The 14,999-nt window shown below is 47.3% G+C and overlaps 3 protein-coding genes across 11 annotated transcripts in view; 1 reads left to right on the plus strand and 2 right to left on the minus strand.

Annotated features, from left to right (window-relative positions):
• The window catches only part of LOC117226057 (ATP-sensitive inward rectifier potassium channel 12), a 33,872-nt gene extending 22,320 nt beyond the window's left edge, over positions 1-11,552 (minus strand). For 2 of the 7 annotated variants that reach the window (XR_013034402.1, XM_033480020.2), the window contains exon 1: positions 7,616-11,552. Coding sequence is in view for 6 of the 7 variants with exons in the window: in XM_033480020.2 (XP_033335911.1) it covers positions 7,616-7,902 (287 nt within the window). In the remaining variant the exon portion in view is untranslated. Of the gene's footprint in view, positions 1-3,686; positions 4,963-6,458; positions 6,503-7,615 lie in introns of those variants that run through there. The other 5 variants (XM_076525184.1, XM_033480021.2, XM_033480023.2 and 2 more) reach the window with 5 other exon arrangements.
• Positions 11,553-12,631: 1,079 nt separating this feature from the next.
• Positions 12,632-14,999, minus strand: part of LOC117226063 (uncharacterized) — a 60,584-nt gene continuing 58,216 nt past the window's right edge. For 2 of the 3 annotated variants that reach the window (XM_076525206.1, XM_076525205.1), the window contains exon 2: positions 12,632-13,100. In XM_076525206.1, coding sequence (XP_076381321.1) covers positions 12,723-13,070 — 348 coding nt within the window. In that variant the 5' untranslated portion in view covers positions 13,071-13,100 and the 3' untranslated portion in view covers positions 12,632-12,722. Of the gene's footprint in view, positions 13,101-13,232; positions 13,318-14,999 lie in introns of those variants that run through there. The other variant, XM_033480035.2, reaches the window with a different exon arrangement.
• On the plus strand, positions 13,017-14,946 carry LOC117226059 (coiled-coil domain-containing protein 137). Its single transcript, XM_033480027.2, has 4 exons — positions 13,017-13,156; positions 13,692-13,821; positions 13,891-14,530; positions 14,603-14,946. The coding sequence occupies exons 2-4, from the start codon at positions 13,745-13,747 to the stop codon at positions 14,801-14,803; spliced, it is 918 nt and encodes a 305-aa protein (XP_033335918.2). The 5' UTR covers positions 13,017-13,156; positions 13,692-13,744; the 3' UTR covers positions 14,804-14,946.

Raw genomic sequence — 14,999 nt, forward strand, 5'->3', positions numbered from 1 at the left:
TTTCACAAAGAAATTCTCTAGTAATGTTTCTCTGATCGACGCTCAGATTCTGCACAAAAATGGACAATTTAGGAAGCACAATCTGAGCGTCAATTAGGGAGAACTTATTGTGTCTCATTGCTAGACTGCGATTTTTACGGATTTACGGGACAAATGGTCTGGCGCCACTTAAAACAGAAGAGAGATTAGAAAAATCGAAGAATGACGAGACACTAGTTTCAATTTACTAAAGTTATTAGAGAATTAAAGACATTTTTAAGTGACTTCTGTGTTTTCTGCAACTGACATAGAATACTCATCGCGAGACAACGTAATCGAAAAGTCTACCGCTACAAAAATCTGTTAATCGTTTCAAGCAGGAAGCGTTTAAACTCTCGACCAATACCGAACAAATGTTTTCACAGCGAAGCTGATAATATAAATTATTCTCTGAAATAAGCGTTAATCCGAAGAATCTTCCAATCGTTGAAAGTGAAAAGCGCCAATCCTCGTACCGGTGTCGGGCTTACAAAAGGATCAAAAGCACGACGTTCAGCTGGACTCTCTCACGTATTCGACTCGGGAAGGATCTGCTTCTAAACTTTATAGCGGCGGCGTAAACCATGGGGGTCGTATATTTATCCAAGGCTAGAGGGGCCGGCTCCGAAATTCGCTTTGTTATCCCTCGTCGAACAGGGAGGGCTGCCCGTTCGCCTAATCGAAGTACACCCGCGGTCCGTGCTCTGTCATTCTGCCAGTTCCCGGTGCAGTCTCTCAGGAAATCGCTCAATTCCGTTTTTTTTCGGCCTCCGTCAGCGACGATTCGACCCGTCGCGAACGGAAATAGTCCTCGATCGCCGCTTCGCGGAGCTATTGAACTTCGCGGGACGTTTATTCCGGGCCTCTAAAGTGTCCCGATTCGACGAAGGATTTCCATGTGTTGCGCTTATGTTCCGAGAACGCTTAAACAGCCTGCTTCAACGTTGTTTTCATCTTCGTTCATAAAGATTCTTCATGATTTCCTGAGTCTCCAAGCGATCGTCTCCGCGCGTTTACACGAAAATAGAAGTCGGCGGAAGCTTTCATTTTTACAGATCTAGTCGAAGATCTAGTCGAAGATCTAGTTGAAGATCTAGTCGAAGATCTGGTCGAAGAAATCAATCTTTTCGTTTCGAAGGAAAATCAAATATTTGGATCGGCAGATATCGTTCTCAGGATTTCAGCAGGTTAATACGAGTATTGTGATAGATTCTGATAGCCGCGGGTGTTATTTTGATAGGAGACCATCTGCGTTTCGTGTTAACAATGTATTCGACTCGGCGCTGAAGATCGCAACGGCCGGTTAACGGGGATAAATATTGTGATGGATTTTCGTTTGGATCGCGGATAGCGTTTCGATCGGAACCGTGATCCAGGTGGTAGGGGAAGCGTTCATGGATCGTGTCCAAAGGCGTCGTGAACGACGGGGGAAGACGAAGTCAAAGAAAACAGGATAGGAGGTGCAGGAAGAGCATCCGGCTGCGATTAACCAGGCTCCTCGTTATTAGTTTCCCGAACGGACCTAGACCCGCGTCGTTCGATTTGGCTTGGTTCGTTCGCCTGGCAAACGACGTTCTAAATTCGTGTGGTTTCGCATCGTTCAACCCTGACATATTGACCCGAGATGAAAATAGATTAAGACTTCCACACCTGTTCGCGGCTCTGTTGCTAGCGAGCCTGGAAAACTACGTGCCGGAGCGCCACAGATTTTCTCTCCTCTCCGTTTTTCATCCGGCGCCCTCGAGGAGCATCGCACAGGGCTCGCTTTATACGATCGAACACAATTCCACTGGCATCCTAACGCTTTCATCTCGATCTCGGTTCATTCTGCATCGGAGAATCGAAGTTCTTGCATCAAGAAAAATAGCTTCGTAATGCTATCGAATTTATTCGGAAGAAATCTTTAGCGTCGACGCGTTGCCGATCAAAGTTCCAAGTTGTCGAAAACTGCGATAAATCTGGTGTCTAGTTTGTAGAGCGAATTAAAACGATTCGACATAAATTTCGAAGATTTGTTTCTTATAAAAAGAGAAGGCCTGTACCGTACTTTTCTCACAGTTACGATTCTATCCCTGGTCTCTTGAACATGTCCACGGATCTTTTATTTATCGCAAGATCGATTAGAACGGTAAACAAGATCAGCGAGAATCTTGATTTCTTCGGTAACACCTCGAGCCGTTCTATTAATTTCACTGTACCTGTAATTAAGTCTTGCATGTTCTAACGTTTATCTCATTTGTCTCATTTAGAAAGATTTAATAGTATAATAATAATAATAACATAAAAGGAGCCGACAAGGATAGCTTTCTCTTTCGAATAAGAGAAATACTCGATCCGCGAGCGCGGCGATTACGATGCGAGGTGATTATCGAGTTACGGCTGGTCAGCAATTTGTTCACGGACACGTATTAATGGGCCGGAGCTCGAAAGGTCCATGGAACGGGATCCGAGAGTCCTGGCAATCAGTTAATTGATTAGTTGAACCACCGGTTAAGAAACACGCTACACACAGGATTTCGAAAGGCCCGGTCCACGCGAGCAGAAACGCGCTGCCCGTTGCAGAAGCCGAGAAAGTGGCCGCGATTATGATAACTAGCCGCAACGAGCCTAATGACATAAACCGTGCCCCTCCGGGGGCAGAGACAGAGACGGTGGTGGTTATTGTTTAAAGATCGCTCGGCTAAGATCGGACGAACGTTAAACTCTCGATGGACCGGGCAACCTCGCGATTGGGACACTTCCATCCCCGCTTCGAAACGGAGAATAAGTCAATTGTCTACCATTTCCGCAAACATAGCGTTCTTTGATCGGTGTCCAAAGTTAGCAGCACCGGAGACTTCTCAATGAAGTGGTAATCCCGAAGGTCGGCGTCTACGCAATTACTAGGCTGTGGATTTTCGACAGATACAGCGCACAGTTTTAATTTTAATTTCGACTTTGCTAAATCGTTGGCGAACAAGCGAAAACGTCGCTTATGAAAATCGTCTCCAAGATGTTCTCTGGTGATCGCAGTAAAATTCTTCCCAATTGTCTCGCAGCTCCTGAACAAATATGGACACGATCTGGGAAGAGCAGATACGATTATTCGTGCCTCGTTTTTAGAGTTGTTGACAATCTCCTCTTCCCAGATTGTCCATCTTTGTTTACAAGCTGAGCGACAATTGCAGAGGGTTTACCGTATCGTTAGGCTGCAGATGTTTACGCTGATTCGCGTGTTCGAAGATTCGGTTCCATTTTATTCATACTCGAATTCCGTTCGATTTCATTTATATTCTAATACAACATAAAGATCTGCAGCCTGCGAGCAATTTGCGTTTGCACAGATGCGTAAGCGGGAACTGAGAAAATACAGGGTGACACGATATTTTCGCAGATAGGTCCGTTTCTAAAATAATCGAACGTTTCCACCACGATGCAAGACCGTCGCCAAGAAGTGGAAATGGAAAACCATGATCGGACAAGACGGCGGATATCCATCGAAATGTTTCGAAGCGAATACTCTCGGCGAAGAAGCGTCGTTCGAAAGATCGTCGTCTGTTCGATTCGATCGACGGCTTCGCACAGAATCAGCCCTGGTTATCTAAGTTCCACTCTGCGTTCGAATAGGCGATTGACCGAAGCGTATGGTGATCAACTCGGAGGGGAAAATTCGTGGGGCGACAGCATACTTATGCAGTTCCTCCCGCCACGCGGTTTCCCCGGAATTGGTCGCCTTCACGACCAGCATGGACACCTGGGAGAGCGCCCTCCTGAGGCCGGAAAGCGCCATGCCGTCCCCCAGGTGAACCTTCCCCGACCCCGAGGAGCTCGGCGAGAGGGTTTTCGACGTGGATCCATCCATTCTCTTCATCTCATGGTCTAGGCGTTCGAGGTTGCTTCCTCACGCCCGAACAAAAAAGTAACGGCGGTTGTTCACTTGTCACACCGACGTTCCCACGGGATCGTTGCTCACAATCGTGCGGACCATCGTTTACCGATTATCCAATCGAGTTCTGCGCGCGGCTCGTATAAATAAATGCGGATCGAATCACACGTGGTGTCTCTCTGTCTCGGCGCGAGTGTCGGGCCACTCTACACGGACTAGAAAAATGAAAATAGAGAGAAAGGAGAGACAGAGACAGAGAGAGAGAGAGAGAGAGAGAGAGAGAGAGAGAGAGAGGAAGAGAGAAAGAGATAGAGAGCAAGAGAAAGAGAGGCGCGTACTCTCGCCGGAAGGAACGGACGTCAGATGGCCGTCGTGAAAAGCCCCGACGTATTATTTCGGTTCGACTTGCGCCGGAATATTCGGCGTCTAAGTTTAAGCGTTCACGCCCGAGGCCGCTGGTCTAGCGGTCGTTGGTGAGGCGCGACGGACGTCGCAGCTCGTCGTCAAAGCCAGATATCGCAGCGTGTCCATAGCCAATGGAAGATCCAGATCAGCCGCTTGCACCACATCCGTTTAGCGACGATCTGGCCGCGTAATCGTCCTGCAGACGACGCCGACCGATCCTCGAAAACAAGCCGAACGAACGGTCCCGGCGGCACTCCACTGACACTTCGCGATCGCGAACAAACCGCCGACCGATGTCGATCGTCCGCCAACGGCCAAACGTTGTCACTATTCGAACGACATTAGACGCTAGACGGTTCTCCCTAGATCGGGGGCCCACAGGTTTTGCGTAACCGAGCACCGACCTTTGCCGCAGCTAAAACAGTCGGCGAAAAGGGAGGCTTACGCTCCGCGAAAATTCGGGGTCCTCGGACGCGGACCGTTCTCGTCGAGCGAAAAACCGATGTACGCACTTTCCGGACTATTTATAAAAACCGTCGCGTCGGTCGCCGGAATCATCGGGAAGAGATAAAGGATCGAACGCGAACACGGTGGGGGCTCGCCGAGGAAGAGCCACCGAGAGGGCACGTTTAATTAGCGGACTCGTTGGCGAGCGGAGGCTCGGCCGACACTGAAGCGATCCAATTTCGAACCTTGGCCAAACGATTTTCCTTTTGTACTCGCACGCCAGCCGCTGGCACCGATCCGCTAGATTCGGCGACGCGGATAGAGATGGAGCCGCGATGACAACGGACGTCGCACGCCGCGGGTCAAGTGGATGTTCAGGTGCGACACCGAACACAGTTCGTCGCGCGGTGCACCCACATCCCGATGAAACTCGCGGGACGACGTCGTCAGGTTCTCTGCCGGTTCCTAAAGGCGCGATCGAGTGAACTGCTTTCAGTCTCCTGATTCTAGAGGTCCGTCTATCTCGTACATAGGCTACCCTGGTCTTCTCGGGTCTGGAAGTGTCCTCGCGGGGCTTGGTGACAGCTTTTTCTAAGATCGTTTGCGGTGTGATCGGAAATTTTGACGCAGAGCTTGTCTAAAGACGAATTCAGACTTTGGATAAAAATTTGGCAGAAATCATGGATGCACGTCCAAAGTGCAAAGTTTAAATTCGCTTTGATCTAGATCTTTCATCGACCCCTAACTCGCGTTTTCTTAACCCTTTGCACTCGGATGACGACTTCGAGGCATCGCTAAACGTTACTATACCACGAAAGCCCAAAGATCGTTTTAAAATCTCGTTAAGCAGCGTGTACAACTCCGACAGATCTTGCTGCAACCCCTAATTGAGCCTACGTGCTGAAACGATTGCTCGGGGAGCAAAGGGGCGCGAGAAAATCCAGCTGGGAAAGCCTGGTCGGCGCATCAGCGTCTTCCGCAATTAGGCGGTTCTATTCTCGTCACGAAAAGCGAGATTTCTGCCGATCGCGGCAGGGAAACAGGAACGGCCGGTCGCTATTTTCGCGGGGTCGCGGCCCGAGTATTGTGGTCCAGTTCTCGACGAGTCGACGCCGGTATTTTCGACGGCGCCGCGGCGCCATTGACGGAATTATCGCGATAGTTCGAGCACGGATACACCTGGCCGTCGCGTCGCCTCAATGGCTTCTTTTTCAAACACTCGACAGAACATCTTTGTGTGTGGAGCGTTCGAGTTTATGACGTCCGTCGTCCGCTGAAATAAATTGCGGCATTGTAGAGCAGTGTATCCAAGAAATGGATACAGAGAAGCAGCGATTACAGTTTGTCTGGATATTCCTTGCGTTCGACGGTATTAGAATACAGTAATGTTTCTCTAATTGACGCTCAGGTTGTCCACAAAAATGGACAATTTGGAAACAGGAGATACGATTGTTCTTGGTGTTAGGGAGACATTACTGTACCTCGATGATACGACGATTGGCCGGTTGCACTACGACAACGTGACAGACTGGTCGTGGATATTGCGAAAGAAATCGTAGTGCAAGGGGTTGATATTGAATTCATTTCTTTCTAACGAGCTCTGTACGCAAGACGAGACGGTGTCGCTTCATCGACGAATTTTATGCACTTTTAAATCTATAAACTCTGCTCGACCGAAGAGTAATTACACAAGATCCAAGTATCACCGAGCACAAGCACTTACAATCGATGTATCCATGCGAAAGTATTCATCGGGACGAATGATAATTGTTTGTATATTTGCCAGAGCTTCGATCAGGAAGCAAAGAAACACTGGCTCGGATTCCTCGAAGGTCCTCGGTTCTACTAATACCCCATTATCACCCAGCAAAATGAGCTATTTGCAATAAATATGCAACGCGATAGGCTCGTAAAAGTCAATTATCTTCGTCGAAGCGGACCTCGGGTTTCTAATTAAAAACGGTGCTACTAAAACTATCCAATCAAAAATATGCGCCAAAAGTCACACGATCTTTGTTAGCACCTCGTTCGTGCAATTAAGCTTGCACCGTCCCTATTATCGCGGTGAAACGTGCTCGATTGATAATCCATCAACACGTATATCTCCTTAATGAGTTCGTTTATCAACGCCGTAATGATTCGGCGAAAAATATGACAGCATGAACTAGAAGGCTCTCTGGAAGGTCACTCTTTTTGCATATCGTTGGTACATTTTCGGTTGTAAATGCATTAAACATAGGACGTAAAGTTTCGCGATTCCCCTATAGCCTGTCCAACGAATCAAATCGGTGAAAATCCAAAACATTAGACAAAGTGTGTCACCCAAGATGTTTACCTAAAATATCTCTGATATTTTCAACGATGCGAGAAAATGTGCAAGGAAAAAATATTGCGACTCAGAGCAGCAAGTATTTTCATAGAAGAGATTCTTTTCTCAAGATCGATGTTCTGAGTGAAACATCCTCTTTACGCATTTTCTCCCATCATGAACCCTCGAGCAGCGGACGATTTTGATAAGAATACAGCATAGTGGAGCCGGTTATCGTGTTGTAATCAATTAATGTGCCTTTGGTTCGGGCACAATTTACTTTATATTTATCGAATAAGATATATTACATTTTCGTATTCAAAAATAACCGAAATAAAAGAATAAAAAAATTCTTTTGCTCGAAAATAAGCCAAATAAAAGAATTAAAAAATGTAGTAAGCATTGTCGTAAGCAATGTGTAGCATTCGATAAATGCGAAGTTAATTATGTACGAAAACGAACCAAAGCCACAGCAGTTGGTCACCCCGCGGTAACCGGTTCCGCAACCCTAGCCGAACGGAAACATCGAGCAGGGTGTACGCGGAGCCGCGAGAAATGAAAGATAGTGGCACCTGCTCAATAAAGGGCCGGTCTCTCCCTTGAAGCTGACCCTGCTGAACGTTCTCCTCTGGAAGCTGCTAAGAATACCGCGCCTCTGTTTCTCGGCATTGGTTCGTCCAGCCTCGTCGGCGGAGTCCTCGCTCAGTTTCGCCGCAACCGCGGCCGCAGGAACCGTCGAGTTAACGAGCAGCTCGTTCAATGGCAATAGGTTTTCGTTGCCGGTGGCGGTCGCCGTCGAATGCTCGTCCGATTCCACGTTGGTTCCTTCCCTGTGAGACCCTTTTTCGGTCATGAGCATTTCGTTGAACGATCCCGAACGATGCCGCCGACACCGGTGCTGTCCCTTCTCTCGCTTTTTCGTATTTATAGCTTTACCCGCGGGTGAACTTCTTCAGCTACGACTACCGGCTCGCGTATCGGCGCGGTGGTGCGTGCACGAGAGAAAAGCCTCTCTCTCTCTCTCCTCTCTCTGTTCGATCTCCGACGACGGTCTTGGAGCATCGGCGGGGCCAGTCTCTTGTCCACTCGCGCGGGAAACTCGGCGATTATTGAATTGCACGGGGTGGGCACGGTGTCGCTGGCAAAACCTTCCTCTGCGAATCCAGCAATAGCCTCAACCGAGGTTTACTTCGCGAAGACGTCGGTCGAATTTACGATTTGCCACGGACACCACTTACAGAGCATTCCCTTCCGATTCCACCGATTTAGCTCTCTCTTCCCGCGCCTTTTGTTCCGGTCCGCCTCGGCTTCGGGTTCTCCACGGTCCCTTCGGCGAGTCTTCTGAGCTCTCGGCACCGGCGCCTGCACCGGAAGATACAAACAGGGATCGTTGAAACCGACCGGTGGAAAAAGACATAACGCGTCAGGGAACGCCCCCCAGTTTGCAATGCAAAGCGGTCGCGTTGAAATTCACCGGAGCGTTCCAAGTTCCACGGCCACGTCCACGGCACACATCGGCCGCCGTGCGATTTCTCGTGCAAACGCTCATTCTATCGTTTATTCTCGGCCCGTTCCGTCATCGTTATCAATTTTCCGCGGAGCCAGCGCGGACGCCGACCGATATTTCGCATCGGAAACAAAAGTCGCCGCACAGCGGCTTCCTCCGTCCGACCGCTTCCGCTCCGAAAATGTCGCTCTCGCCCGATGCTTCTCGCGATAAATCTTTCGGCGATCCTAGCAACTCTAGACTCTAGACTCTAGAGAAGGCGATTCTCAATGGAACTGCAAAGTTTATCTCGGGTCACAAAGAGACGATTGTAACAGCCGCCGGAATCCTTGTGCTCGAATCACACAGCACCGGCGTTGTCCACGAACAAAGGGAGAACGCGTGATTCTAGATCTTTTTGAATCGTCGCTGAACGAAGCAGCATTTTCTGTTCGAAGCGCAGAGAGAACCTTGGAACTTGACTTTCGTAGCACCGATTCAAATATTTTGTTTGTCTCCCCGAGCGCTCCGGTTCTCGGTTGATCTTCTCGGCCTGTTCCGGGCCAGCAGGACGAGCCTTTTCATCGATCCTCATCGATATTCCAAACGAAGCTCGAAGTTTTCCTCGAGCACTGCTTTTCTCGATAAATCCGAGGATTTCGTCTACGAGATGATTCCAAGAGATCTCTCGATATACTTAGGTTAAACGACACTGATCACAGCACCAAGATCGTTCTCGATCCTTTCTCCACGGATTCCACCGGCACCGGAATTTTCCACGGATTCTCGAAAACGCTAATCCGTCTTTGCACAGCAGCGAGCATAAAGTATTATCCGCAATTTGAGAAGCTCTCCGGGAAATCCCGGATGACACTGATTGCACAGCCGACGACTTCCGCGACACTAAGATTCTCGATCGCCTCGCGCTGTCCCGTCGATTGTCTCTATATTTCCCGGCGACGCGAGCAGCGAAGATCTAATCGCCGGTCGATTCGGGATCTCGTAGCTTCCGCGTGCAATTCGCGTGTAATTCGCGCCAGCTGCACCGGTTCGTCGCGGTCACCATTCATAATTCACACGGGCGACGACGACGCGCGACGACGATCCTTCCATTTCGCGGGGCCGTGACGCGATCGCGACCGATCACGATCCACGATCGCCGCGGATCCACGATCCACGGTCTCGTCCTGTCCACCTGTCCCCCGCCGGTTGTTGCATAAGAACTCCACGTCGGTCGGATTTCTGGTTCCGGCGTCGAGTCGCGTCGCGCCGATCGATCACGATCACGATCACGATCACGATCACGACACTCTCGCCTGCCGGCGTGGATCCCGGGTTGCTCGGCGAGGATCTAGGCAGGATCGGTGCTGGATCGGCCGCGCTGCCGTGGCACTCCTCGATCGACGGCTTCGTCGAAAGCCGGCGAAAACCCGCTCGGAACCTGTCAACGGGAGAACCACTTCTGAGATTGCGTGCGCCGCGGCATAAGCGAAAATAATCCACGCACACGATCCTACACGCGCGCACAGGCTCGCCTCCACCAACGCAATTGTGACCAAAAGCAAAGAAATTAACGGCCGCGCTGATTTTTAAATAGGCGGAACGCTCTGGACAGCTCTACATTCTTTTTAGGATTCTTTGGGCATCGGCGGACATTGTGCGAAAGTAAATAGTGCTGCGATTCGGTGGTCATTGGCTTCCACGTGCTCGGTAAAAATCGTTTAGGCACTGCATCGGAATATGTTCGGAGTAACGTGTTGTTTTAGGAAAAAAAACTTCGTTCGACGCACGCCTTACGACTACACCGTGGCTGGATCTTTGTCAAATTCTCAAATTCTGATCTTACGAATTCATTTCAACGGAACAATAACGGGAAAACAAACGAATTTATCGAGTAGAACATTCCTCGTGGCGTTAATGTTTGTTGGCACACGGTCGTTGGAACTATATCTTCGTTAGCGTACAGTTACGTCGATCGGATTGCACGTCTGTGTTTTCTGCAACGGTTAAACAACGACGGCGCAGCAAAGAATTTCGTTCCAGGTGGATACGATCGAACATCGCGCGTACCGTGTTCGAGTGTTGTAGTACAAACAATATCGATTTTAAAATCGGTCGGCTAAAGTCGCTACTCCAGATTCGTCTTGTTTGATCGTGGCAAATAAAGGTTTATCGAATCGCAACAGCGTGTCGAAGGCGGATCGGGCGCTGCGCGTAGATACGATCAGTATGTCGAAGATCGTGGAACGTGCGTAGCTCGTACAAAATGTTGTTTTCCCGTATTATTTTCGTAGTCGCGGAGACGCGAAGAATCGTATGGAAAGGTGCTCGCGTGTCCACTGATTCATCTGTGTGCGGAAAAAACGCGGAACACCGACGGAGACAGGGATCTATGTGTGCGCGGAGCAGCACATTCGTTCGAGCTGTGTGTACGGATGTGTGGGTGTGCAGTCGCGAGCTTGACATGTGGGCAGGGGCAAAGATAAGATTATGTGGGACCGGCACACGAAGTTGACGGTTTTTCGACGCGGCATTTTTTCCGCTGACACACTTCTCCGTTGGATTTTTCTCTGCGGCGAGGTCTTCGACGAGTGGATTCGATAGTCCAACCATACGGCGCTTATCGCTGATGTCATTGCGAGAGTCTCGACGCAATAGAACGGTCTACCGACCCGAGCGTTTGTTTTACATTATTTTTAGATCGTTCCAATGTACCGGAGATGGAGGATTTCGGAAGTCGAGGATTATTTTTTGGAAGTCCTCGCGTCGAACGGACGACAACGATCCGTCAAATTGATTTTCGTGCGCGCGGTCTCGCTCGTTGTTCCCTTTCTCTTCTCCCGTCTCTTTGTTTCTCTCTGCCTCTCGCTCTCTCTCTCTCTCTCTCTCTCTCTCTTTCTCTTTGTCCGCTGATTTTTCCGGCGATTTATGTGTCACTGACAGCATAAATAGAGAAACGAGCGGAACGAACGCCTCCTCGATCGCCAACACGTTGGTACGTGTCACACATTCTCCCGACTGGCGTAAGAGGCACGAGTGCCTTTATACATATGCATGCAAATGTAAATAAGCGGCATGAACTGTGCGCAAAAATGCGCGCAGATGTCTGATTATTGCGAGGCCTGCTTATGGGGTCGCGAACGTTGATAAGAGATCGTTCGGGCTTGATTGTCGCGGCCTGTCATCGGTAATCTGCGCCGCGAGGAGCTTTAGAAATTCTTGCAAATTTTGGTTCACGCTTTCGTTTTCGGTTTTCGGGTCATCGAAGGCCTCGATCCACTCTGAAAACGTGGAAGAATTCTCTGGTGAAATCGGGGCTTCTCCGCGATAATTTATTATTGTTTGATGCGCATTTGATGCACGTTTCGGTTCTGCTTCGGTGTGGCTTCGTATTCCACTTTATAATTTCATCCGGTTGTATAATTTAAAACAGCGAGGATCTCTTAGTTCTTAATTGAACCGAAACCGGCCGCCGTGTCCCAGAGTCTCGGGATCGAAGCGAATCGCGAGAAATTGCGCCGGTCTCCTCTGAAAAGAACGATTCTATTGTTACGTATCCTCGGACAGGTATTCAATTTGCGTACTTAATCATTTTTGTTTCAATTAACGAGGTAAATGGTGTGGAAACGGCAGGAAGTAGCTCGGACCACCGCTAGATGACGCAGCCTCACCGGTAAACCGCAGTTTCCCCAGATTTCTCAGAGCCCCCAGCTTCTAGGGAGAAAATGTGGATCGACTAAATCGAAGAACAAACTTGTGGTTGGTCGATAGAAAGTCAAATTCAATTCGGAGCCTGACAATAGACTTTACAATTGATTCTTTGGTGGCTAAAAATACATCTGATTCAATTACAAAGAAAACGGGCTGTAAGATCTATTTTAATCGTCTGCATCGACTATAACATTTTTAAGGAGTTCTCGGTAATCTCGTTAAAGTATTGCACTGAAAACGTCACGAGAGGAAAGCGGTGCTATCAATCAAAAAGTCCGTGCTATATCTACGCGTGAAACATGGCGTCGTTTCCGGTGCGACGCGTTCGAATTGCACAGCGGTTGGACCGGTTTCAAGAAATGCGGGTGGCAAGGTAGCCGAAATGAAAGCATTGTGTCGAGGTGATTTTTAATTTAGGACTGTACAAAACTGAATTACATCTATCGTATGGTACATATATACAGTTTGCGCAACGAAGTGACTCAATCTTTGAAAAGATTTCTACATTTAAGTTCCATCGTTAGGTACGCCCTCATATTTGGGTCTTGAACTTTCTCCATGATCAGTTTTTGCAAATTCACGTCGCTCTTTTCAAGTTTGCCGCTCAATTTCTCCGCGTATTGAATCCACACGCAATTCGGACAGCCAGACATGCAACAATTCGTGGGCTCCACCATGTCGTCCATCGAAGAGGAATCATCGACTTCCGCTTTCTGTGCTGTCTTCTCGTCGGACGTGTCTTGAACGCTGTCGATGCACTTTCTGCACGTGGAGTAGATTTGTCGACACTTGCATGATTGATTTTTAGTAATCAACCGAACTGAATTCATCGCTGCCTCCGTTGCACTTTGTGGATGCACCTGTTTGAGAAAACAAGAAAATTATTTACAAGTGATTATTGGGAGTGGAGTTGATGGTTTGTGTTAACGTTGTGTCCTAGAATTTTTAAACGAACTACGAATAATTTATAAAATGTTAGATTGTCCTCTAACCTCCTTGGCCGCTACAATTATACCTTGCATCGACAGATCGGACATTTCTAGATGTCTCCACTTACAATGCGTTTAGCTGCCGCATGTATCTATATTTTATTGTTGTCATTAGTATAATTTCTTTTAACAGAACTTATCTTTGAAGCAGTTAAAACGATGCGTATGGTTTCCAGTCTATTTATTTAAACAGATTTTACGTTTTACAAGAGACGCTCGTTTTAAATTTGGACCAGTCGGTTCAACTTTCGCGCGGATTTGACCGCCAAGAAAATTGCGGGAAAATTTAACGAACATAAATTCTTGTATAAACGGATGCATGACACATTATAATAAAAAATGGTTAATTCAGAGATTGTACGACAGTTAAATGTGTAAATATTAAGTATGTGTTTAGTTGTAACAGTTGAATTTGATTTGAGTTTATAGCGCGCCATTTTAACCGCCTTTTTCGCTTGTCAGCAGCGGCATTGTGGTCCACGTGAGAGTCGCGCACGGTTGTTTATTCGCGGAAAATGGGGCGGAAAATCCCTGGAAAGAAGCACCGAGGTGTGAAAGATCCTTTGAAACAACAGGCCAAAAGACACGCAGAGTGAGTTGAATAATAATTCAGTAATTTTTAACGAGTTCTTTACATAGATTTCGACTCGGCGTGTTGTAGGTTAGAAACGAAGATAAACGCGCCACCGAAAGATGTGGACGAGCAATCGGTACCGAAAAGTTTGGAGAGAGTGGTGAAGCTGAAAGAAGCGGTGAAATCGGGTAAAATAAAGAAAATAATCGTCAGAAAAAGGAAGAAAAAGAACGCTCTGATAACTGTGGGCGATAAAGTTCCGAAGTCTCACCCAAAATCGAAACCCGAGAAAGTCGTTCCCGTTTTCAAACAAAGACCCAATGAAAACGAGTATCAATTTTTACACAGAGTCAATACGGTCACGCATAATTTCATTAACGAGACTGCTTTTGAAAAGAAGTTTGGAGTTCAAGTAAATAGAAACCCGGAAACGGGAAACGTAGAAGGAATTTCGAAATGCGAGATGACGGAATTGGATAAGATTGACATGTTGAGGGCGAAACATAAAAATATTAAAAAAAAGAAAAAGAAAGGTGTAACAGAGGTTAAGATGACAAAAAGCCAAAAGAGGAGGGAAAAATTGAAGTCGAAGAAGGAGAGGAAAGAACAGGAAAATGCGAAGGATTTTGGGGACATGAAAGACCAAGTGAAGTTTGGAGAAGTTGTTCACGAACCACCGCAAATAAAGATTAGACCCAAGGCAGCTGACTCAACCATCAGTTCTAAGGTTAATATTCTTCAAACTTTACCTTGTTTTTGCCTCTATAGGAATTAAAGAATATTTATTATTCTGTTACAGCCTGGCAAAAAAAATCTTCTCCTACATTCCTTGTTGAAGAATAGTGAGAAAAAAATATCAGGTTCTAAGAAGGCGTTAAATAGGACAGGCAAACTTAGGAATCTACCAATTGGAGAAAGAAGACAGTTGGAGAAAGATCAGAACGACATCATAGAAGCATACAGGAGGCTGAAAGCACATCGGTCTTTCGAAGACAACTAGGGTATGTAAATCATGATGTTGCATTTGTTTTATAGATTGTTTGCCTGTGATGACCAGGATGCTACAAATCATTCTATTGTACTGTTAATATTTGATTGAATATTTTTTTTTAATAAAATGTACAATTTTTTAATGATAGGAAATTGTATGTATTTTTGAAATTAAACATCATATTCTTTTTCCTTTTTTTTTACAA

Source organism: Megalopta genalis, chromosome 11, assembly GCF_051020955.1.
Source record: "Megalopta genalis isolate 19385.01 chromosome 11, iyMegGena1_principal, whole genome shotgun sequence".
In the NCBI taxonomy this organism is placed as follows: Eukaryota; Metazoa; Arthropoda; class Insecta; order Hymenoptera; family Halictidae; genus Megalopta; species Megalopta genalis.